The sequence below is a fragment of the Lissotriton vulgaris genome, chromosome 7 (genome assembly GCF_964263255.1).
Source record: "Lissotriton vulgaris chromosome 7, aLisVul1.2, whole genome shotgun sequence".
NCBI lineage: Eukaryota > Metazoa > Chordata > Amphibia > Caudata > Salamandridae > Lissotriton > Lissotriton vulgaris.
The window spans coordinates 588,842,095-588,865,930 of record NC_141695.1 but is presented as its reverse complement, the minus strand read 5'-3'; the positions used below and the strand labels follow the sequence as shown (position 1 = coordinate 588,865,930).

At 43.7% G+C, this 23,836-nt stretch overlaps 1 protein-coding gene across 4 annotated transcripts in view; it reads right to left on the bottom strand.

Moving 5' to 3' along the window:
- MXRA7 (matrix remodeling associated 7) overlaps window positions 1–23,836 on the bottom strand; it is a 293,370-nt gene that overhangs the window by 94,357 nt on the left and 175,177 nt on the right. For all 4 annotated transcript variants that reach the window (XR_015297497.1, XM_086930680.1, XM_086930679.1 and 1 more), the window contains exon 3: window positions 3,554–3,650. Coding sequence is in view for 3 of the 4 variants with exons in the window: in XM_086930680.1 (XP_086786806.1) it covers window positions 3,554–3,650 (97 nt within the window). In the remaining variant the exon portion in view is untranslated. The remainder of the gene's footprint in view (window positions 1–3,553; window positions 3,651–23,836) is intronic.

Below are 23,836 nucleotides of genomic sequence, written 5' to 3'. Positions count from 1 at the left end.
CTCCAAATGAGGCCCTGAAGTTCAAATGGTGATTACACAGATCATGTCTGCCTTCAGCAGAGAGTGGAAGAATGGGAGTTTCCCAATGGAAAGTGATCGAAATAAGGGGTAATAAACATCAGGGAAGATGGAATAGTAAAGATATGTGCACCTTACTGCAGCAAAAAGATTGAACCCCAAGAACATGACATGTGGTGCCTAAAGACAAACTCTCGCGGTCTTGACGTCATCTACCACAAGAGAGGAGAGGGGGGGTGACAGCAGGATTCTCTGCCTCGCCAACACCCACCCGTTTTTTCATTTTGGCGATAAAGAAGTGCGGCTTGGGCCTTCGTGTTCTGTTACTGAATGCGTACAGGAGGTCACTGCAGTGCAAGATCATCTGGAGGCCAAGCCCACTGCACCTGTTTGTTTGTGAGTGCTGCTCATTCTTGTAACTCGCTTTTCAAGAGGCGGTCATGTGCACAGGAATGTGATCCAGCCGGTTCTAACTCAAAGAAACTAGACTTTTTTTAAGTCATTTAAAAGTAACCAGGCAGCTCATTTTATTCTCATATGTTTAATCCTTTTGCTAAGGTATATTTTATGGCAGAAAAGAGCCTTTATGAAAACGCACATTTTACTGGACTTCCCATCTCAATATTAAGGTTTAAACCAGTCCTTAATTTGTAAAAAAAAAAAAGATTTGCTTAGGAGCCTGCCACTTCCACTGCCGCATGACGGTCTTACCGAATACCAAGGTTTTCTAGTTTTGGTTCCCCATCATGCCTCTTTCTTCCTCCACCTTACACTTCCTGTGTCTTTATCTCTTTCTTGCAGGTTCTTTACTTCACTGTGTGTTCTCCCTTTGTCACTGTTTTCCTGTCTTTCCCTTCCTCTTCCTTTCTCTGATTTTTGTATCCTCTCTTTTGCTTTCAATCAAATTCACATGAAGAAATAAAACTCTCGGTCCTCAAAAATGAGTGCCTGTGCCCACCACCTGCAGACATCAGCACTCGTTTTGCATTGGCTCTCGCTCAACTTACTTGCCACTAGGGCTGGACAGTGAACAGTACACCACGGCTCTGGTGGAGTTTGCAGAGTTTTGCCCAAGTATCGGAAAAACTACGTAAACCTCCGATTAGCAGAGATTTTTTCTCATGCACACCTTGCTAACAGTAAGTTGGCGAGCATGAATGAGAAAATCAGGAGATAGCCTGCCTCCCAGGGAGAATTCTCAATGCGGGTGGGTGCGGCAGGTCGCTACCACTCGTTTTGAGAAAGCTGCTGCTTGCAGTGAGAAAACTGCAGCTCAAGAAGAAAATCTACTCGAGCAGCATAAAGCAGCCGTGCCCTTTGACGGATTTTGTGGTGCCTTTTGCACAGATTTTACAGCACGGAACAAGCTCCCTGTGCTACAAATCAGCACGAGCAGCACGACGTACCACAACTTCATCACTCGCAAGACTCTGCGGAATCTCACAGAGTTTTTGGGTATCTCCTAGGAGTGAAACTCCGTGAGTTTCACCCACCCCTATTCACCACATCAACTCCTCTACAGGCTGTGCAGATAGTTTCAAAGTAGTGGCAATAACAGACAAAAAGAGTGCACAACAAGCTCTTCAAAAGTGGCCCATAGCAAATCGGGGACAAGTGGATACCCAGGGAGAGAGGGATAGGCGAAAGCAGCTATAGGATTGATTGTATGTTCCCATCTGCCTTATGTTTCTAATAGAGTATAAGGCATGACACTTGGAAGCAGTAATACGTAACCCTGGGCGGAGCAGGCGGAGTGCCTCTATGCAAAGTTCCATGGAGTTGGAAAGCAACTTCGTGGAACTTTTCTCCGCTCCACGCCTCCCCCGAAAAATAATTAAAAGTTATTAAAAGGCACTTACCTGCCCCATGGCTGCCTCCTCCTCAACATGGCCGCTCTCCGGCCTCCTCCTCGACGTCCTGCTTCATTAATAACCCCTACGTTGTACGTTTTGCACGTGCGCATGCACATACACAAGACATACAACATAGGGGTTATCAGTGAAGCAGGACGGCGAGGAGGAGGTAGGGGAGTGGCCATGTCGGGGAGGAGGCAGCCACGGGGCAGGTAAATGCCTTTTAATTATTTTGGTAGGGTGGAGGGGCTAGCTAACTATGCTCCACCACAGAGTCGTAGTTTTGTCTGAACTCTGCGTTCACAACGGAACGTGGAGTAGGCAAAACTACGTAAACTCCGCTGGCGGAGTGTAGTTACCTGCCCGGGTTTAGTTATGAGGTAGGAAAGATAAAAGGTGATAGAGGTAAATACGGAAAAAATAAATTTTACGGCGTAAGGGAATGTTAATGAAAAAAAGACATTGCAGACACATTCTGAATCCTGCATGGGACAACAACAGGGGTTCAGTGATAAGAGAAGCAAAGGCTAAAGTACGCGAGCAAAGAAAATCAAGAGGGGGAAGATTATAAGAAAACAAAATGGATAAGGAAAAATGGGACTGGGTAAAGAGTAAGAAAAGAGTGAAGAGTTCTACAAAATATAGGGCAAGATGTGCTGATTGTATTCGCAAAAAGTGGCCACATATTGTGCATTGAATTGTAGTGAATCAAATTTGATTTTGCTAAATTGACCTATGTATCAATAAGCCAGTTCCCAAAAAAGGGAATCACAGGGGATCATGGGATGACCTGTTTAATTAATATTCCTTAGGCTGGTCGCAATTTACAATGCCCTGCAATTGGCTACAATCACAGGGATGGTGGTCTTCTCGGTACAAAAGACCACCATCCATGTGATTGCATGTTTTCCTTGAATGAAACAGGGCTGCTTCAAAAAAAAAAATTCCATTTCGAAAAACTTCAGTGAGATTTGGTTGGCTGGAGTGGACCACTGCCTACTCCCCTTGAAGGCACCCCCGTAAATCCCAAAGAGATTACAAATCAATTACCACCCCGCCTTGGGAGAAAGTAACTAATGAATGGTTTGCGGCTGGAATTACGTTTGCAAGCCAGTGATACATAGCTACTTTATCACAATTTGGAAGTAACACCCTAAAAACGCTCTTCCAAATTGTGATTCAGTAAAGATTTCTAATCCCATTGTGAGTTTCAGAATTGTATTTCTTAATTGCAAAATTCGATTAGTGGTTGTGTATAACGGTTGTGTAAAAGAGGGTTCCTGCAGTCACAAAACCTGCATGTTACTAATTCAGAGGGGTTGCAACCACAAAAACCCTATGTACATCTGGCCCATAGTAATATATGTCAACAGATTATTTGATTTTCAAATGTTTTCTGGTATTGAATATCAATATTTATAGTCTGGGTTGATTTGGAAAGAAAATGAAAACTGCAAGAAATTAGATGGCTTTTAAGACTAAAGAAGACAGTAGAAAGTTCAGAAGTAAAGACTCAAACACCAGGCCATCCATTTCATATTTCCCAGCTTTAGCTTATAGATAGCCCTTTCATTACAGCCGCTAGACTGGTAAGCATTGCTAGGCCATGCCAATGTCTGCTTACTGCTGTGCCACAGATGTATCAAAGCAAATCTGTTAGTTAAGCAGCACATGAAACATACCTTTGTTCCTCCTCAACTTCTTCTTTGGTCAACATCTTCATGAACTGGCTGCCTCGAAGAATCCCTGGATTGTACTGAAAGGAGAACCCTTTCTTTTCTGAAAGAAAAAGCAAGATAGCATGAAGTTTGAAGCGCGGAGAATCATAGAAACCACATGCAACATCAAAGCGAGCCACCAGGGAAAACAGAAGGACCACCAAATGAGTCAAAGACTCAGATTGAGACAAGGGGGGCAGCTTTACAACACTTCTAGTAATCAGTGAGAAAGTTTCATGAAAAACAGCCATACAGCACCAGAGCCAACCAGTGACATTAGGAAGAGGAGAACAGCCATGCAACATAACTTAATGAGTGTGAGAGAAGGATAAAGAGGACAGGCCACACAGAGCCCCAACCAACAAGAGGGAAAACACTGCAACCAAACAATGAGAAAGGACCAGCGCATAAAGAAGAACCAATCAGTGATAATAAGGACAAAAGAATAGCACAACAGCATCTGACCCAAACAAAATGTAGGGTAAAGAACCAAATCATACAATCTTAGAACCAGCCAATGAGTGGGAAAGAAGACGCTCAACCATACAACTAAATAAACATGATCCAGTGAGAAAAGGGAAAGACCACTTCTGCAAAAACTAAGTTGATAAATGAGATTGTGCGAAGGAAGTTAGATCCAACAAATGCAATACCAACCTAAGTGACAGAGAATGAGGCAAACCTTACAAAACCAAACTGACAAATGGGGAAGCCAGCATAAAAATCACAAGAATCAAACAAAACAGGGGAAGGAAATCAGTCATGCAACACCAGAACCAACTAATGGGAGTGTGAAGGAAGCAGCCCTACAGTTACACAGTCAGCCAAAAAGAGTAACTAAGGCAAGCAAGAGCATCACAAGAACCAGTGAGATCAGAGAGAGGGAGAGAAGCCTGGACACCATAGCAACCATTAAGAGTGAGTGGAGGTAGAATATCAGCTCAACCACATTAGAAACAAACAGTGTAAATGAGAAAGAGTAGAGTGCCCCTACAACATCCTAACTGATAAATGGAACAATAAAAATAATTAAAAGAACCTAAGGCCATGAAAACCACGAAAAACCAACATGATGGTGAAGGGAGATTTGTTCTCACAAACAAGTCAGAACTACATAAATGCATATGAATAATATGTGGCTTTCATATTGTACTAAGAACTTTGGGCCTTATTTAGAGTTTGGCTAAAGGGATTATCCGTCAAATTGTTTCAGATATCCTGTCATAGGCAAACATGCACTTGTAATACAGTGGAGGGGACATTCGCTATGTTTGTGACACAGTATCTCGCCTTCCAAACTCCAAATAAGGCTCTAATTACCTATAATTATTGTTTGAGCAATTTCATAGTCTAAGCTGCTTTTTTCTATTCATACTTGTGTTCATGTGCCTTCTCAACAGTTAAGGTTGTTTACATTTGATATGCTACATTTTATATAAATGATATTTTAGGAATAATGTCCGGAGCACGCGTGGTGACTTGTAATGTAAGGTGAAAAAGCCTACTCTACTTTTCAAGACACTCTAATCTTCCGTCAGTAACCACAAAGTGAGACTACTAAAGAACCAGTATAAGGCTTTAATAAAAAGGAAAAATAGAGTGACTTCAAGGGAAATGACTACAGCTGAAGGAGGTGGCAACTTTAGTCATAGGCCAAAGAAAACCCAATCAGTAACATCACAGAGCATGCAGGAGGCTGACCGCAACCAGAACACTGGGCCCGAAGAGGGGCGCAGGGCAGACAAGACCACCAGGCCCAGCACCTGTAATGAGGAGTATACTACTCTCCCAAAAAGCAAGTCCTGCACTTCCAAAGACCCTCCACCCCTCTTCCCGCCAACCCCCCTATCCCCGAGAGGAAGGACTGCCCATGCATTGGCAAAACCTATTGCAGAGTGCAACCCCTAACCCTTCTCTCTCTCCCAAAAGTACATTACAGGGCAAAGAGACGCCACTCCCTCAGGCCTGCCATGAAAGTCTCCCGCCCACCTACCACTCTCTGACGCGCCTCTGCAGAACCGTCTCTGGCCAATAGTAGTGCCTGGGGATATGTGCTCCCCTCCACTCTGGCCACCCTGGATAAAGAACAGACCTGAGCCAATTGCAGATCTCAAGGCTGTGTGTGACCCCCACTGCTAAAAACACTTCACAGGGTAAGAGACGGCACTCCCCCTCGCCTCCTCTAGCCTGTCCAGACCTCCCAAACCTCGACTCCCACCAGCCCTCCTGCTGCAATATTATGTCTGTTCTTAGCATGAGGAGCATCTCAGTGTTTTTTCCCTCAGAATATGGAATTAACACATGATAAAGGACTGGAATTTGTGGACCATGTAGCTATTCCCCATGTTGGCATCCAAACGTACAGTTTCTGGAAATTGGTGCAGGGATGCCACCACCTGGGATCAAAGACTTTGACTCTTTGGCATCTCCATACCACATTGTTGGAATCTCATAATCCTAAATGGTGCGGTAATGTGTGTACGCTGTGGTTCAGATTTACTGTTACTCACAATTCTGTTGCAGACCCCTTTTCTGCATGCCCTTTTCCACACTCATCTCTTTTATATATAGAGTAGACATATGAATGCATTAGTCCTATGGAGCACAAAGGCCACTGTGCGGAACGCTGATATGAAAAAAACTTGATAAACAATTTAAATTATATTTTAGGAGTAATACGCTTGGATTTTTCACTATATAGATTAACTTTCATGGCTCGAATTCGAACTTTTAATGCTTCAACTGTATTAATCTGCTAACCTATTTTTGGGATATAGCGCTGTAATAATTGTTATTATAATCTGTTAAAAAGAGGGGGATTAAAACAAACCACTACAAAACTATGAACAACTATTGAGGGGGAGGAATTAAACTAGCGATAAAACAAACCAGTGCAAATGCAACCCTATAAAACAGGGCTCAATCAATAGACAAATGGAGATGTATTGAGTCATACAACACCAGGACCAATAAATTAAAGTGGGGAGTGCGGGGGGGCCAAGCCCTACAACACCAGGACCAAGAAGCAAAACTGAGGGAAGAAAACTTTACAACCAGAATGGAGAAATGTTATTGAGGAGAAGAGACTAGTCCCAAAACACCGAACCAAGAAGTGTGAATGTGTTTTGGTGTCAGACTACCAGGCCAGAATGAGCCACTAAGAGCAAGGGATTGAGACAACCCTAAAACATGAAAACTAAGAAATGCAAGTGAGGAAAGGAGGCTAAACCTAGAATACACGCAAAGTGTCAGACCTAGACCTGGCATGACCTGCAGATACTGTGCAGTTTCTCTGAGTAATCTTTTTTTTCTCAAAATGTAACTTGCATTATTTAAAAGGCATAATCACACGCTCATTACATTCCGCCCTCATTCTTTCAGAGTACTCGGCACAGGGTAGCATTACAGCACAGACATGCTGCAACCCCTCGCCTGTCGCACAGCTGGAACCACCACTCATCGAATATGCATTAGTCTGGTGCCCCATCTCATACATGTTTAATGAGGAACTGGTTAACCAACCCACTTTGAACGCACTTTGTGCGCCAGACTATTGCCGGTGAAGACCACAGGTTTTACCAAAGTGCAGTGCACATCTATAAATGTATGAGCCCCCAGGGCATTAATTGGGCTTGGTCCGTCCGGGCTCACACCCGGTAATAATTAAAAATGGACATTGAAACGTGCTGAACTTTACAGTCAAAAACTAGGATCGATTTCTGAACAATTAGAGTAATAATGTTACGCTAATCAATGTTGTTTCTGTTAATATTTCACATGCGTAAAGTATTCCGTAAGAGCGTTAGCTATTTCAAGGGTGTTGTGTTACAGTATATTTTTCAGGCAGCATATATTTTATAGTGTGCATGTTTTGAATTGAGTCGCATGCAGTTGATTAAATGCATCACGATTGAGTTGAGGCTGAAGGCAGTGAAAGTTTCTCTCACTGCCTGTCAGTGGGTCAAAAAGATGTTCAGAACAAATGATCATCCAATCCTTAGCCTCTCTGTAGAGCTCTCAGAGGGATGAGCACGCAAGTTAGTTGCACTTGTGATTCTCTGCAAACGTATGGGTATGGTGGCACGCCATAGGAATTTTAGTTTACACATTTAAGCCTCACCTTTAATTTTACAACATCCACTGCTTTTAGGGACCCCCACTTTTTTCATTACACTTAAACCCTGGTCTTCCCCACTGTTCTTTGCCAGATGCGTCACTGACTAGGATTGCAGTCTCACAGGGTTTTTAGGTATTGCCTAGGCTGCGCATGCACTGTCTCTTTGAGACATGTTGTATCTGGAGTATGGGCTTTAAGCACCACCCGTCTTTTTAATTGGCTGCTTTTACTGTCCTTCGTAAATGGCTGCTTTTATTTGGTTAATATGCTCAGTAGTCCCTCTTTTTCTACCTTTGCAACCTCCCATGAAGACTGCCTGTTACCTGGGCTCTTACTTGTCATGTTATTTATTACTTTCTGAGCACTCTTTTTTTCTTTTTACTTGTTTGGGCTCAGGAACTCGCTCGCGGCCATGCTTGTTCCATTTCCTCGGGCTGTATCTGCATTATCCTCCTCTCTTCTCCTTGTGTTTTTATTCTGAACAGCTGCTCTTCACATATGCAAATGCTCGCTTCCTCTCCTCGGCTGAAGCTGCTTCCTCCTCCCTCCTGCTTATCGAGCTCTTTTCTACCCTGCAGTCGACATGACACTGCTGATCCCCCTGCCCTTGTTTCTATTTGTTCCTCTTCCAGTACGTATCCACATTCTGTCCAGTCTCTCCCCCATTCCACCAACTATTCTTTCTGCACCCCTCATTTCTCTTTAGCTCCTTGCTCGTCTTCGCTCCCTTCCTCCCTTTTACAGTCCTATTGGTAGCCTCCACTTCTCCCGCCCTCCCTGGTGTGTACACACACACTTGTTGTGCTGTAGCAATCCATTAGTCTCCCTCAGAGGGCACAGACCAGTTTTTCTTTTTAAAGAAAACATCTGTATTGGGAGAAAAAATTATAGAAGCAGCATACAGACTGACCAGACACATAAAGCAATCCATACCCACAAGAACACTTAAACAAGTACTGAGGAGATACGCATCTGTCACTTGATGAATGAACAGCGCCTGCGCTGGATCACACTGCCAGAGAGCAAAGCATGTCACCAAAACCTTTGTAGTTGTGACAGTCAAAATGGAGAGGGAGTCACTGGTGCTGCAAAGCTGACATGAAACCCATTGCTGCAACCAGGACTCTGCAATGACAAACAGGTACATTTAATTTTGATGAATCTGAAAGATGATGCTTTACATTGCCTAAATGCAAAAATAGTGTTTAATGTTGTTGTGGTGGTGTTGGTTGAGGACTTCTTCACACAAACAAAGTATCCTCTGCCTGAACTACACAGTAGAAGGAGCCTGGTTTCATCTAGTTTTTAATGCACTTCGACCACTGGTGGCAATGCAAGGCGTGTTCTTTTTGCACACTCCGGTACACCCGGGGCCAAAACGGGCACCCCCAGTGAGAGGGCATTACAGACCACAACGCACCCTAAACCATTAATAAATTCAATCATTTATCATACAACATACTACATGTGCACACGGCACTTGACGGTTTTATTGGATTTCTTTTTTGAAACATTTGAAACTTCCGTCTGTTTCTCGAGAGCGATTTAAAAAAAGGCCATGGGATAATTTATCTTTAATTGAGATGTACAGAAGTAGCAGCTGGCAGAGAGAGTATATGCAACTCTTTCTTAATACAACACAATTCTTCTTAACAGTAGGTGGCGGATTGCAATAATCTAGGTAGATAAATCAGGTTAGGGTCCATTAAAGGTTTATTGTTTTTTTTACTGTTGGTAACTCATGAGAAATTCCTTTCACAAATAGTCTGTTAATTCTTCTAAATATTTTTGTTTTATAAACCCCCAGCTCTGGAAGTGGGCCCGATCCCCACCAGGCTACTGTCCAGCTAGCATAGCAGTCAGGTGCTGACGTTCTGAGTTACAACCATCTTAATAGCTACATACACGCAGTATTCCCCTCGGTTTGAAGCCCAAAGCTGAGTTTTAGGCACTGCTTCAAGTACGCAACAGAAATAAGGCCACACGCCCATCGGCTCCCCAACTCCACCTTGCCTACAGAGTCTTATTTTTATTTTTTTAAAGCTGTGTTGTGGAAACAAGTGAAACAGTGCTGTAACCACAGTTTTTTGCCAAAAATATACATGTGACTCATTAACAGAAAAAAACGCAGAAACCCTTAAATTCACAAGCAAGAATGTTTTATTTATTTGCATATGTTTGGTCACAATGTACGTCTTTGGTCCATTCGCAATAAATCCAACGGATCACATGGATTTATCTGCCTGACCACAGTGTAGGGGCCCCCCTCTGAATATAATGAACCCCACCCCACTTCCCGTCATCACACTCATCTCACACCACCCACCTCCCTGTCTGTCCAATAGCGAGCCTGCACAGCTTATTTGGCGTCATATTTGGGAAAGATTAACTGTATTTTAGGAAGGGGTTGAAGTGGGTGTGATCGGCAAGATACACCGTGCCCCTACTGTTTTAATTTAATAGATACCATTCCCCTACTTTTTTATTTTAAAAATGATCCCAGGACGGCAGAAATTGCCGGTTGTACGACAGTACAATGCAGGCAATTGCTTTGCATGCCTTTGTCATGCATTTTTAGCGTGCATGTTTTTACCTCAAATATGCATTTACAACACATGCCAACACCACGCATTGTTTTTTGCTTTTATATTTCAAAACAATGTATTTGTGGGGGGAGACCCCCACATCCTCCTAAATGCGTGGTATTGGCATGTGTTGTAAATGCATATTCGCTGTAAAAATATGCGTGCTGAAAAATGTGTGGTAAAGACACAATGAGGTAAAAACCTTGTTGTAAAGGCTTTTTCCCAAAATGCCAAGGCCTATAGATTTGTTCATGGTGGTTTGGGGACAGGCGGGGTTGGCAGAGAAGGAAATGTACTCTATCTTTTCCTTCTTGCCCAAAGAAGACAAGGACAGTGTTAATTTCTCCTGCTCTGCCACTGGCAACAACCCCCTCTCTCTATTCCTCTTCCTCTTATCCCCTCTCTTTCTGTCTCGCACCACCTCACTTGCTGGACACCATGACTTCAGTAAACAGCTCTTAATCTCTCTTTCCTCTCCTTTCCTTCATTCGTTCCCCTGTAAAATGGATCAAAAAAAGAAAGAAATTCTTTTGCTGGAAAGGTCATTTTTTTCTGATATTTTCTATTCCAAAGTGCAGCCTCGGGCAGAGAGAAAAAAAAGGTTCCAAATATGGAAAATAAATAACTAAATAAAACTAGACAGAGTGGTCGCAAAGTGGGCAGAGGTTTTATTCACACCCCATCACAATAGCGCCACTTTACAGAGTTTGCCAGTGAAGCGCTACTTTTGTTTTCTCGTCTTTCTTTGAACCGTATTGTTTTTCCTGGGTGGGGAAGTTCACCATTCCTGGAGATATTGCAATACCTGGTTGATGCGTGGAATGGAAAACGTTTAATGTGATTAATATCTGCTGTTATTCTTATTTTAGTTTATAAAATGTGTATGGCGGCTCTGTGTTCAGGGATGTGTTTTTTTTAAATTATGCTGCTTACATTTTGTATTTTGTAAGGACATAAGCAATGGACATTGAAACAGGTCCCTAAGGGCCCTGTAGTCATTGTCCTTAACTTTTCAGGCAAAACCACTCATTATTTTCAGAATAAGTGTAAAAGCATTAAGGTAACCATGTTCTTGCTTACATTTTGATTTACTTAATCTACGAGTGTTTGCTTTTTCCAGGATGTTGTTACGTTTTCTTTTCCAGGCAACATATTACTCTTATCTCCCCTCCCTCTTAACCTATCTCCCATTTTGTGGTTCTCCAGCACCGCAAGGTCATACGAATGGCAATAGCACCTTGCAAATATCATCACTCCACTGCAAACAAAATAACAAAAGTAAAAAACATTGCCATTTTCAATGCCAATAGCTCTAACTTTCACAAATGTGAGACCGATTGCATTTCAAATGTTTGTTGTCACTTGGTGTGAATGGAACCCTAGCTCCCAGCAGGAGTTTGCAGCTGGTCCAGTCTCTGCTATTAAGGTACTGCAAGAAGCAGAAAAAGTGCTACGGCGACAGGCGGGAAGATGCATCTGGCTAGAGGCTGTTATTTTGTGACTTTCCCAGCAGTTATGGCTTCATAATCACTACAAACAGGGCCAGGCAGACTAAACAAGGGCTCTACATCTATTTTGCTAATTATTATTTTGCTCTCATCTCACCGTGAAGGGGAGAAGGCGCCTTGCTGCTGTGTGCCTCAATGAGGCAGAATTAGTTTGCACTACTGAACATATGTTCAACAAAAAGGACAACAGAACAGTACAAATAGGATAAGGGCCCAGGGGCCTAGCTACTACTGGTGCCGGAGCTGCAGTGACAGCGGGGCCCGAGGGGCCCAGTGAATCATGATAGTTGCTGTACTTTGCAACCCCATAAGCAGTCAAAGGGGCAATTTTCCTTGCTTACACCAGGACCCATGGTGTCCTTGCTACCTACTGAGAGCGCCAAATGATATTGATATTTTAATTGGGTGGTGCTGGACATAAGTGAAACCTTTAACGCTGCACACTGGGTTTAGCTGACAACCTTTCCCTAGATAATGTAGCAGAATTGTTGTACTATTTCTCTCCAGCAGAATCAGCCGTGTGCTAACATCCCACTAGTGAGAACTGCTTCCATATTTAAAATATCAGTTCATATACGGAGAATCCTAGCCTCGGGTGGCAAACACTCCATGCTCCTTTTACTCTTTTTACTCCTAATACACTACTCCAGATGTTGTGTAAGGGCTATACACACTCCCTTGATGCTTTAGGCAATAGCATTCATTTACTGCGCCAGTCCCAGGTTTTGTTCAGACATGCTCCCTCTCCTCCTGACAGCAACAACGGAAGGGTTGAAGGGTCGAAGAGCACAACATCCCCGACTCCCCCAATCCGGCTTCAGAAAAAAAACCAGTACGGAAACCGCCCTGTTTGCCGCAAAGACGACATCCGTACCTTACTGGACAAAGGCGAAACAGCAGCCCTCATCCTCCTCGACCTCTCAGCGGTGTTCAACACAGTCTTTCACCGCACCCTAATATGCAGACTCGACGCAGGGATCCATGACAAGGCCCTTGACTGGATCCTCCCCTTCCTCTCCGACAGAACGCAGCGGGCTAGACTCCCTTTCCTCTCGGACCCTACACCTACCACCTGTGGCGTCCCCCAGGGGTCCTCCCACAGCCCTACGCTCTTTGACGTCTACATGGCTCCGCTCGCCCCCATCGTCAGAACCTACCGACTCAACATTGTGTCATACGCAGACGACACCCAACTCATCCTCTTCCTATTCAACAAACTCAACACCGCCAGACACAACTTTCGAGAAGGCATGGAAGCTGTCGCCAAATGGATGAAAAACAGCTGCCTGCAACTAAAAACACCAAAAAAACAGAAGTACTCATCATGGGCCCAAACCCCGACACCTGGAATGACACCTGGTGGCCCCCCGCCCTCGGAAGCCTGTCCGCCCACCCCCAGGGACCACGCACGCAACCTGGGCATCATCCTGGACTCAGAGCTCAAAATGGACCTCCAGATCAACTCTGTCTCGTCCTCCTGCTTCCCCACCCTCCACCTCCTATGTAAGACCTTCAAATGGATCCCCCTCGAACACAGAAAGACCATTACTCACGCCCTGGTCACCAGCAGGCTCGACTACTGCAACGCACTCTATGCCAGAATAAACAAAAACCTCACAGCAAGCTACAGAACATCCAAAATGCCACTGCAAGACTGGTCCTCAAACTGCCAAGACACTGCCACATCTCCCAGCACCTGGGCACACTCCACTGGCTCCCCATCGAAGCTAGAGTCAGCTTCAAGATGCTAACCCATGCTCACAAGGCCCTTCACGGCACCGGACCAGCATACCTGAACAGCCGACTCAAATTCCACGCACTCCAAAGGACCCTATGATCAGCCCAGCTCTCCTATGCTGTGGTCCCCCACACCAGAAAGACCAGATCGGGAGGCCGCTCCTTCTCTTTCCGTGCGGCCAGAGCCTGGAACGACTTTCCGCCCCACCTCAGACAGATAACATCGCTCCCCACCTTCACAAAAAACCTCAAAACCTGGCTCTTCGACAGGCTCCCTCCTTGATCGACTGGAACATGCAACCCCCCCTAAACCCCCAGGACCTTGAGACCCTTACGGGTGAGTAGTCACGGTTAACAAACAGCTGATTGATTGATCAGTAGGGTTGTGTGCAGTACAGGGGAGTAACACTGATCCCTGCACCCTCTGCGGTGTAGGTGTCCCCTAATCCTTGAGGGGACCTCCAGTCAGCCCAAAGTCTATGAATATTTGTGAGATATTGGCGACTCGAGGTCCATTACCACATTGTGCAGAAGAGCCCCATAATTGTGCGTTTCATCACTGGTCCAGTGTCTAATTTCGAAAATGATATGTGCCAGTGCCCAGAGGTTTTCCTCAGAAGCCTGTGGCCAGCACTGCTGAATGTCGGGGTTGCGGAATAGCAATGCTGCCTAGTCTTCATGTGGGTGTACTTGTAAAGCCAACTGTGACTCCAAGGAGTATCCTGGCGCTGAAGACCGCTGGGGAACCCGTCCTGGTTTTCCCTGTGAGAGGGTCCCTTTCTGGGTATCTCCAAGGTGAAACCAGGCATCCCGGCGTCTGTGGGGGGCCATTGTAGAGATGAGGCAAGCCTAATGCCCAGAGTTGCAGAGTGTGTTCCCTGGTTAGAGTAGGCACCGAGGCGAGAATTATCGAGTCTGTTTGATCCTGGTCCACGACCCTGCTGCATCAGGAATTGAACCCTGGTTCCGGGACGTTCTCTGCTTACGGGTCTGCCACCTCTAACCAGTGAGCCACACCACTCCACTCCACTTCATTCCATCTCATACCTCTTTCATCTTCCGCCCAACACTCCCTGCCCCTTTATCTCACACCCTCAGATTTGTTTTCATCACCGCTTTCTCCCTTTCTCACATTTTTCCTGTGATTCTCTACCTTTCCCATTTTTTGTTTTTCTGTCGCCTATTTCGGGTCAAAGTCCCATGAATGAAAAATAAGTCCTATACCCCAAAAATTAATGCTGGTGGGCCACCTGCAACCACTAGGTCCAAATAAACATGGGTTCTGTTTAAAAATATTGAACAAAAAAAGATCGGCTCACATAAATGTTGTGCCCTGAATATCGTTTAGTAAAAATATTGCTCCCCCTAGAGTCGATTCTCCACTATTAACTTCAATTGTCAATATTTTCATAAAATACTTAGGATATTATTTCGGGTATTTTTTCAGACAATATTTAGGCCACAATATTCTGATACCCGACTAGGATGGATATAAAGGCAATGCAGAAGCAGAACCATACAGAGAAGCAGTGGCAGATGGTAATTTTAGCACAGAGGCGGGCGGGACACAAACACAAATACACTCACTCACCCTCATGCAGTCACAAACACAAAACTCAAACACACACATATACGCACACACCCATTAATAACAATCACTCACAGCATATTCATACACTTATACATGCATGCACGCACCAAACTTTAAAAAACATAAAACTTACCTGCCCTGCAGCACCTAGAGAGGAAAGTCACGGTGGACCCCGAAAGGTTGGGACTGCTACCTTCTCTCATTGGCTGACGGTCTTAGATAAGACACCCTTATCCCCTCAAACACCGTCTCCAAAGAGCTGTGACAAGTGGTGTCACCAACATGTCTGGAGAGAGGGATCCTTTTGTCACAAAATAGATGGACGCTGGACCCACAACAAACACGAGCCATCGCCATATCTGACAGGCCACTAAATATTTGTGGTCAGTATCTCTATGTATTTTCTCATACTTTGTCCCTTTCTGTGTAAAGTGGCTATTTACTTGGTCCTGAATCATGGCCTTGAACCCAGAGTGGAGTCACCTAAGGGCAGAAACATTTTGACCTACTATAGGGGTATATTTGCTGATAACCCCAGGTCCTCTCTTCTTTTAACCCTGTCCCTCGATACCACAGAATAAAGGTCATTCGGTTTCTGTAGACAATTTTATTTTGCAACCCATCCTGAATTGCACTCTGCCCCTTACCACTCGAAAAACATGACTGTATGGTTGTGGAGTCTTTATATTAAATACAAATTTCTCACCTTGGCCATATATTCCATAATCTTCTGCAAAATGTTCTGATTTTAACATGAACTTTGTTTTAGCTCAAATTGATGAATAGTTATCCAAATCACTGTTGGCTGCGTGCAATGCCATGCTTGAAACTTTTCAGATGTTAGCTAGTGCAAACATCACCATGGATTGGACAAGTCTAAGCAGTAAACAAAAACCTTAGATGTTTAAATATAGCTCAGTTATGATGTATAGAATTGTTCCTTCTTTGAGATGATTTTTTTTAATTTCATTAATAGTATGCACTCATGTGCACATCACATCCACTTTTCTTAATGATGCAGTTATTTCACTAGGACACTCAGATTTTAGAGGGTTCACACAGTTTTTACATTTTTTAATTGTATATATATAGCACTTACTACCCCTGGCAAGGCGTCAAAGCGCTTTTTGGCCAGTAGGACGCTACTCCAGAACCCAAAAGGATTAGTTGTGAATAGGTATAGGGAAATATGAATTCATCTGTGTGGTAAACATGTGGGTCTGTAAGTTGGTTTAAAAAAGAGAATGGAGGGATAGAAGAGGGAAGAGTCTAGAAAGTGTTTATTGGGATATCATAACGGTAGGAGGAGGTTTGAGATGAGTAAAGGAGAGATAGAGGAAGAAAGAGTCGCTAGAAATGGATTAGAGGGATCATAATAGTCAGATGAGCCTAAGGAGGGATACATAAGGGAAGAACTTAGAAAGGGTCGTTTGGGAGATCTTAGTAGAAAAATGAGGTTGGGGGTGAGCCAGGGATGGATAGAGGAGGTAAGAGTCTAGAAAGGGTTATTTTGGAGATCATAGTAGCAAAATGAGGCTTGGGATGAGTCAAAGTGTGGAGGTAGAGGATATATTGTGAGAGGTATAGGGTGAAACATAGGGTAGTGCATCGGAGAGAGTCAAATGTGTGTTTTTCTGTGGTTTCCTTTTTACAGTAGGAGTAAAGTAAAAAATATATAGATATATTTGTACATGGAAAGTATACATATATAAGGAAGGTAGTATATCAATATTTAAATTTTATATAATAAACCTAGACTTTTAAGTGTTGATGTACTTTAAGCTAATTTATTTTTGAGTGGGGTTTTTTGTTTGTTTTTTTCTTTTCAATAATTCAATGTTAAAGCAATTGTAGATAAATAGTTATGATGAAATTTACATAATGTAATAGATAAATAAACCTTAAGGTATAAGTTATATAAACAAACAGCAATAGTTCAGTTCAGTTCAGAAAGGCTTTATTTCTCAACAGGTATTATTAAAAAGACTGGTAATTAAACATGCACAAAACATTACAAGGAAGGAAGTCACATCTAGCAATGTTTTGTGCATGTTTAATTACCAGTCTTTTCAATAATACATTTTGAGATATTGTTGTTTGTTTATACTTCCTCACCCAGATCTCAACTAGGTTTATGGGTTTACTTCTTTGCTCTTACCTATATACATGTTAAGCATAGAATAATATAAACATTAGTAATATGTACATTTGTTAATTAGACCTAAAGAACGTCTATTTATTTATAAACATAATTACTATACATATTTATACAAAGAAATACACATATCAAGATACATACATATAAGCAAATCAAATGCTTATATACAAAGGGACCAATCAATCAAAATAACTTTATTCGCATTTTTGATAAATGTATAAAAGTTCACATAAGGAACAGCAAAAGGACAGTATACTAATTAACAAGCACAGAACAATAAAAGAGAAGCCACAAGACACCAACATAATCAACCTAGTTTGTTAGCAACAAGGTAAACACCAAAGGACAATTCATTTTCCACAAGTTAAAAATAATAAAAAAGGGTTATGCTATACATTTGTGTTTGAGTATGGTAGGTATGTAGGGAACAGCCAACTCTTGAGTAGTCTTCTGAAAATAAAATAGTTATCCTTGGATCTTATGTCTGGGGGTAGTGAGTTCCATAGTTTGGCTGCTTCAACAGAGAAGGTTGTGCCACCTATGTTTTTAGGTCGAGGACCGAAGGCTGGCATGCCAGCTTCCGGGAGGAGATTTAATGTTTTTTAGACGGGGCTTGAACCCGCTTCTCTCCTCCATTTCTCCTCCATTGGCTGGCTTCCTAAACGGAGGCCAGCCATTGGAGGAGAGAGGTGTCACTCTAAACAAGCCCCGTCTCTTTCGGATTCGGGTGCGTGTTTTTTGCGTTGTTTCCACCTGTGACGTCATCCGTCACTCATCGCCGAAACACGCCCCGAATCCGAAATTTTCGGACGTTTGCGGCCACCATTGTTGCCCAGAACAGCCTCGCTGCCAGAGGTAAGTTTTCTTCTTCCCCCTGATTGCACTCGTGTTTTTCTTGCCTTCTGGCCCGCTGTCCGCCCCCCTTCCCTGTGCCCGCAGCTTTCTTTCATCTCTCCTTGCCCCCCTTCCCTGTGCCCGCAGCTTTTATTCGTCTCTCCTCGCCCTCCCCTTCCCTGTGCCTGCAGCCCTCCTCCGTTCGTGTAGGAGCATTACAACCAGAGCCCGCAGCTCTCCTTCGTCTCACCTCGCCACCCCCTTCCTTGTGCCCGCAGCTTTCCTTCATCTCTCATCGCCCCGCCTTCCCTGTGCCGCAGCCGTCCTGCGTTCGTGTAAAATGGAACTCACTACTGGTTCGCAGGAGCAGCTGCAACTGGGTGGATGTGATGTGGGACAAGTGATGATCTCCCACATCCTGGGTCTACATTTTTCAGCCATTTAGTGTAATGCCCACAGGGTCAATCTGCCTTTCTTCAGGACCGAGATGTCCCTGTCACTAGTCTATGTCACTAGTCTGTCCTTCCAAATCGGTGACCACATGGCGCTAAGACATGTGTTACTGGTGTATCAATACGTAATTTACAATTTTTTTATCACTCCACATGATTATCTGTGGTGAAAAAAATGAGACATAATCTATGCCAAATAGTAGCTGATAGCGATGCTAGATGGGGGCACACCCGCCGCAGCACGAAAATGCCAAAGTCTCTGTTCCATTCATGCTGGAACGTACATTTTGTAATTACACACTAGTAGTGACTTAATGCAGAAAGCTTTATTTCATATCCACACAGGGAGTGTCTCCATGAGTAGCATGAGTATACTAGTATTCAATCTAAGGCAGTGCAATAGACTAGGTCCTGTATCGCAGTGTGTGACAAAGGCTTACAGTGAACCTAGACAAATGTTTAAAATGAGGTGCTGCGCATGCATTGATGTTTGAAAAGAAGGCATGATAAACCTACTTAAAATGCGGTAATTCCTTTCAACATGGATACTCTAAGGGGGCGCACCCTGTAGTAACACACTGTGGAAGCATAGGCTATGTCAGCTAATGAACAATTAGCTCGAAACAATCGCAAGGGTACCGCCCCCCACTAAGTTACTTCGTCGAGGGGTCTCGCCCGCATACTACCTATTTGGTCATCATGGGAGTCGCTCGCATGTTGTTCTGCCCTTGTTTTGCTCGATCTAAATATTCTTGCCGGCAGGAAGCGCGAGTGCGCTTTCGTAAGTGCACCTCACATGCAGGTGGGCGCATGTCTGCGCAACACATCGACTAATGTCCCTGTACAGCGGTACAAGGGTATAGTGGTCATTGCATCAGAGCGTCCTCTGGCCACCGCTCTTAGTGGGTGTGGTTTCGCTCATCCTCGTTTCAGCTCTATGTGGCACAGCAGTGAATTCTTTGTCCGTGCCAGTTAAGGTTAATGGTCAAAGCGTTTTGTGGAAATTCAAGGAGTCTTTCATGAATTAATGTATTTCTAGAGCGCACAGCTACTGCAAGAGTGTCATGGTGCTAAGTCAAACAGCCACTGAAGGGTATCAACTGTCTTACAGTTTGTATGGGTGTGTTTTCAGTTGCTTGCGAAATAAGACCTTCCCTGGAATGCAGCTGAGAAGGAGAGAGAGAACAAGAATGAGCACTTTGGAAATATTATACTCTTGCAAACAACTCCTAAAACTTGTAGAAAGATTTTATTTCACTGATTCCTGCAAAACCAAAACACGCTCCACTGTAATTTAGGTGTCGATGTGCTAGGCGTCTCGGGTGGGAACTCTATGATGAAGTATGCTACTAACTAGCGTTCGTGGGTAAGGGTTCTTTTAAAAACCTAAAGGGTTTTCCTGCTCATATAAGTAAGAGGCATCTCAAAATGTTTTGAACTTTGGCATCTAACTTGCTTTCATTGATTGCGGTGTTAGATAAGGGAAGTGTAGGTAGCAATAGCGTTTATTGGTCCCACAAATGAAGCAAAACGTTTCTTTTGGGGGTCTAAAGAACGTTATCAAACCTCTTCCAAGTAGAATTCGTCCCTAAAGCACTACAGCTGAATGAGTTGATTAAGTGAAACCCTCAACACATTCTTTGACTCACTTATGCAGTGATCAGCTAACACATACACACTGCATTTATGTTGTCTGTGTGTGTGTGCGTGGCTCTGTGTGTGTGTGTGTGGCTCTGTGTGTGTGTGCGTGGCTCTGTGTGTGTGTGCGTGGCTCTGTGTGTGTGCGTGGCTCTGTGTGTGTGTGTGTGCGTGGCTTTGTGTGTGTGCGTGGCTCTGTGTGTGTGTGCGTGGCTCTGTGTGTGTGTGTGCGTGGCTCTGTGTGTGTGTGCGTGGCTCTGTGTCTATGTGTGTGGCTCTGTGTGTGTGGCTCTGTGTGTGTGTGTGTGTGTGTGTGGCTCTGTGTGTGTGTGTGGTTCTGTCTGTGTGTGTGTGGCTCTCTGTGTGTGTGTGTGTGTGTGTGTGGCTCTGTGTGTGTGGTTGTGTTGTTGTGTGTTTGTGTGTGTGGCTCTGTGTGGATAGCTTTTTTGTAGGTGGCTCTATGTGTGGCTGGCTCTGTCTGTGTGAGGGTGGCTCTGTGTAGGTGGCTCTATGTGAATGACTGTGTGGGTGCCTCTGTGTGGGTGGCTATGTATGTGTGTGTGGGTGGCTTTGTGTGTGTGGCTCTGTGTGGGTGTAAATGCAATAGGTCATGCATATGCGAGCGATTAAGCTATTGGCATTGTAAATTACAATACCATTTATTTAACGATTAAGCTATTGGCAATGTAAATGACAATGCCATTTATTAATGATTTTTAAAAAAATAAAAAAAATGTCATGAGCAATGCCTATAGCTCTACCTTTAATAATGCCGAGGCCATTGCATTGTAAATGCATGTTTTTCTTGTATGGGGGGATTTTGAGGTGAGGTACCAATCTGGAGCGGAGGTTTCTCTGTTGAATTTATTTGGTGATTTTATTCCTGATGAAAAGCGACCCTGTTCCATATATTGCTTTGTGGTTGAATGTGGATCTCCTGGCAATTGGTAACCAATATAGGGCCCTCAAGGCAGGGGACATGTGGGCTTGTGGCTTAACCTGTAGGAGTTGTTTGACAGCAGAGTTCTGAATCCGCTGTAGTCTGTTCATAGCTGATAAAGATGATTCATGGTTGTGGCCACTGGTTTAATCAAGAGAGATAGTGGCTTGAACCTTGTGTGGAAATCCCAGGTGAGGGAAGATGCGTCACAGAGTTTTCATAGTAATGAAGGTTGATTTTGCTAATTTGTCCACTAGGTCATTCATTGATAGCTTGGAGTCCATGGTAATTCCAAGGGTTTCTAATTCCTTAGATACTTTAGGAGGTGGCCTCAGGTCGTCAGGCCAGGCGGCAAGTGGGTCATCATTTTTATCCATGTCTCAGTTCCAAAAACACCTCCTAGTCAAACACCTACTTATTAACTAGGTTATACTGGTGTAATTTCCTTTTGCGTAATTAGATTTAATTTTGGAAACACCATGTCACATTATCTTTTAAAGCAAAATATGTCCTCACATCCATGCATTTCATGTTTAAATCAATAGCACAATAAAACACAAGTGCGCCAACCAACAGCATCTCATGTTCTGATCATTTGTTTTGTCCCTGTGCTCGCACAGTAGGTTTTTAACCCAGTCTTTAGTGGTGTAGTTTCAGGAATTTGGCATACAAGTGTTTCATGAAATGCTAGGTAATGCTTGAGTTTACACCAGCGTAACAAATATTTCACCCAGAGCTATTCATGATGAGACCGGGTATTGCGGTAAAACCTAGTATTGAACACATTACTGCGCATTTGCTTTAATCTACACGTGTTTGTTTGTTTATTTTAACAATTTAGAATATTTTAAACCTGACAACTACAGGGCACTTTTCAGGCTAGGTGCAAACAAGATGTGGGGCATAAAAACTGGAAAATTAAGCAAACAGGTGCACTACAGAGTACAAGAACACATGGGATTGTCGCCGTTGTTCTCCTCTCATGTTTGAGCTTTCCATCCATGCTATACTCTTACAATTCCACCCAGAGATTTGGAGTTGAAGAATCTATTTAACCAAATATAGCTACCAATAGTGCAGCAGCACCGGGTTCTAGGAGCGTGAGGGGCCCACTTGACCCGTCAATGCCTTTTTTTTATTTTTATTTTTAAATTTAGAAACCAGGGGTTATGGACAATAATTACCTTGCTTGTACTAGGCCCCAAGGTGCTCTTGCTATACTACTGTCTTTTAGGATTAAGAAAACACAATCAACTAGCTCTGCAACTGTCTCCAACCCTGGAGATTTCATTTATAGATTTGCTACTGTGTTTGACTTTTTTTTAATGGTGAATGAGTGTGTGGGGGAAGGGGTTGCAGTGCTGGCAATGAAAAGTTTAAGTATCTAGGTGTCATCATTGTCAATGTGCAGCAGCAGCTCCTCCGTTAAGGGGAAGGAGTGCCGCCCCACTGATTTCTGAGCAGTGAATAAAGGAAAAATAAAATGATAATAAAACATGTTATTATGCTCGCAATATTCTGTTTGCACACAGCATATTCATTAGCTGCCTGCACCTATTTTCGCCGCATTTCACACGGTCTCAGCCGATCTTAGTGCTGTAAACCGAGCCTTAGGGATAACATCCCCAACGGCGGCCATCTTGGGTGGGAGGCGACAGCGGTGAGAGCGCTCTAGTCTCCAGTACTTAAGGAGCCCCAGGGAAAGCAGATGCGAGATTCTAAGCGTTTGCCAGCGTTTGCCAGCACTTTACTTGTCCTCTCTGAGGCGCTGCTCACTCTAGCTGAATGTAGGAATTTAGATTGTGTGCTATTACTATTTTAATCGCCGAATTTAAAAAAATAGTATTTCCCACTCTGTTTGCACACAGCATATTCATTAGCTGCCTGCACCTATTTTCGCCGCATTTCACACGGTCTCAGCCGATCTTAGGGCTGTAAACCGAGCCTTAGGGATAACATCCCCAACGGTGGCCATCTTGGGTGGGAGGCGACAGCGGTGAGAGCGCTCTAGTCTCCAGTACTTACGGAAACAGTCGATCTCCGCGCTAGCGGACGCGCGTTTGCTGAAGCGCCTCGATCAGCGCCGGAGTCACGCCTGAGTCAGCCTGTCTGCGCCCGTCCGCGCCTCGGACGTGCCATACGGCTATGGCGCTACCAACACCTATTAGTAAGGATCCTTCACAGGTATTACATGAGGCGGAGAAAACTCCGAATATTGGTATTACATATACATCGGAATATATACGATCTTTAGGAATCCCTAGGTCACCTCTTTGCACTCTACTAGAATTAGGAAAAAGAGATGTTTGCCAAAATTGTAATATCACTACTAATCCAGTGGGAACTAAAACTAGTGAAGTCAGAGCTTGTAAAACATCCTCTGAGAATACATCTCAGTCTTTTTCCTTTCTGAGTTTGAATTGTCGTTCTCTTCCTGGACATAAGACGGAGATTTTTAATTTGTTACTTGATGAGGCACCTGATGCCTTATTTTTGACAGAAACTTGGCTTCAGGACAGTTCTGGTCCTGACATTGCAGCAGCTTTCCCGGGCTCATATGCGATTGTCAGACAGGATAGACCATTGAAACTAGGTGGACGTCTAGCTATTATTTTTAAGAAAAACTATAATTGTGAATTTAGCACACTTCCATGCTCTGGTTGTGAAGGTGCTATTTTTAAACTTAT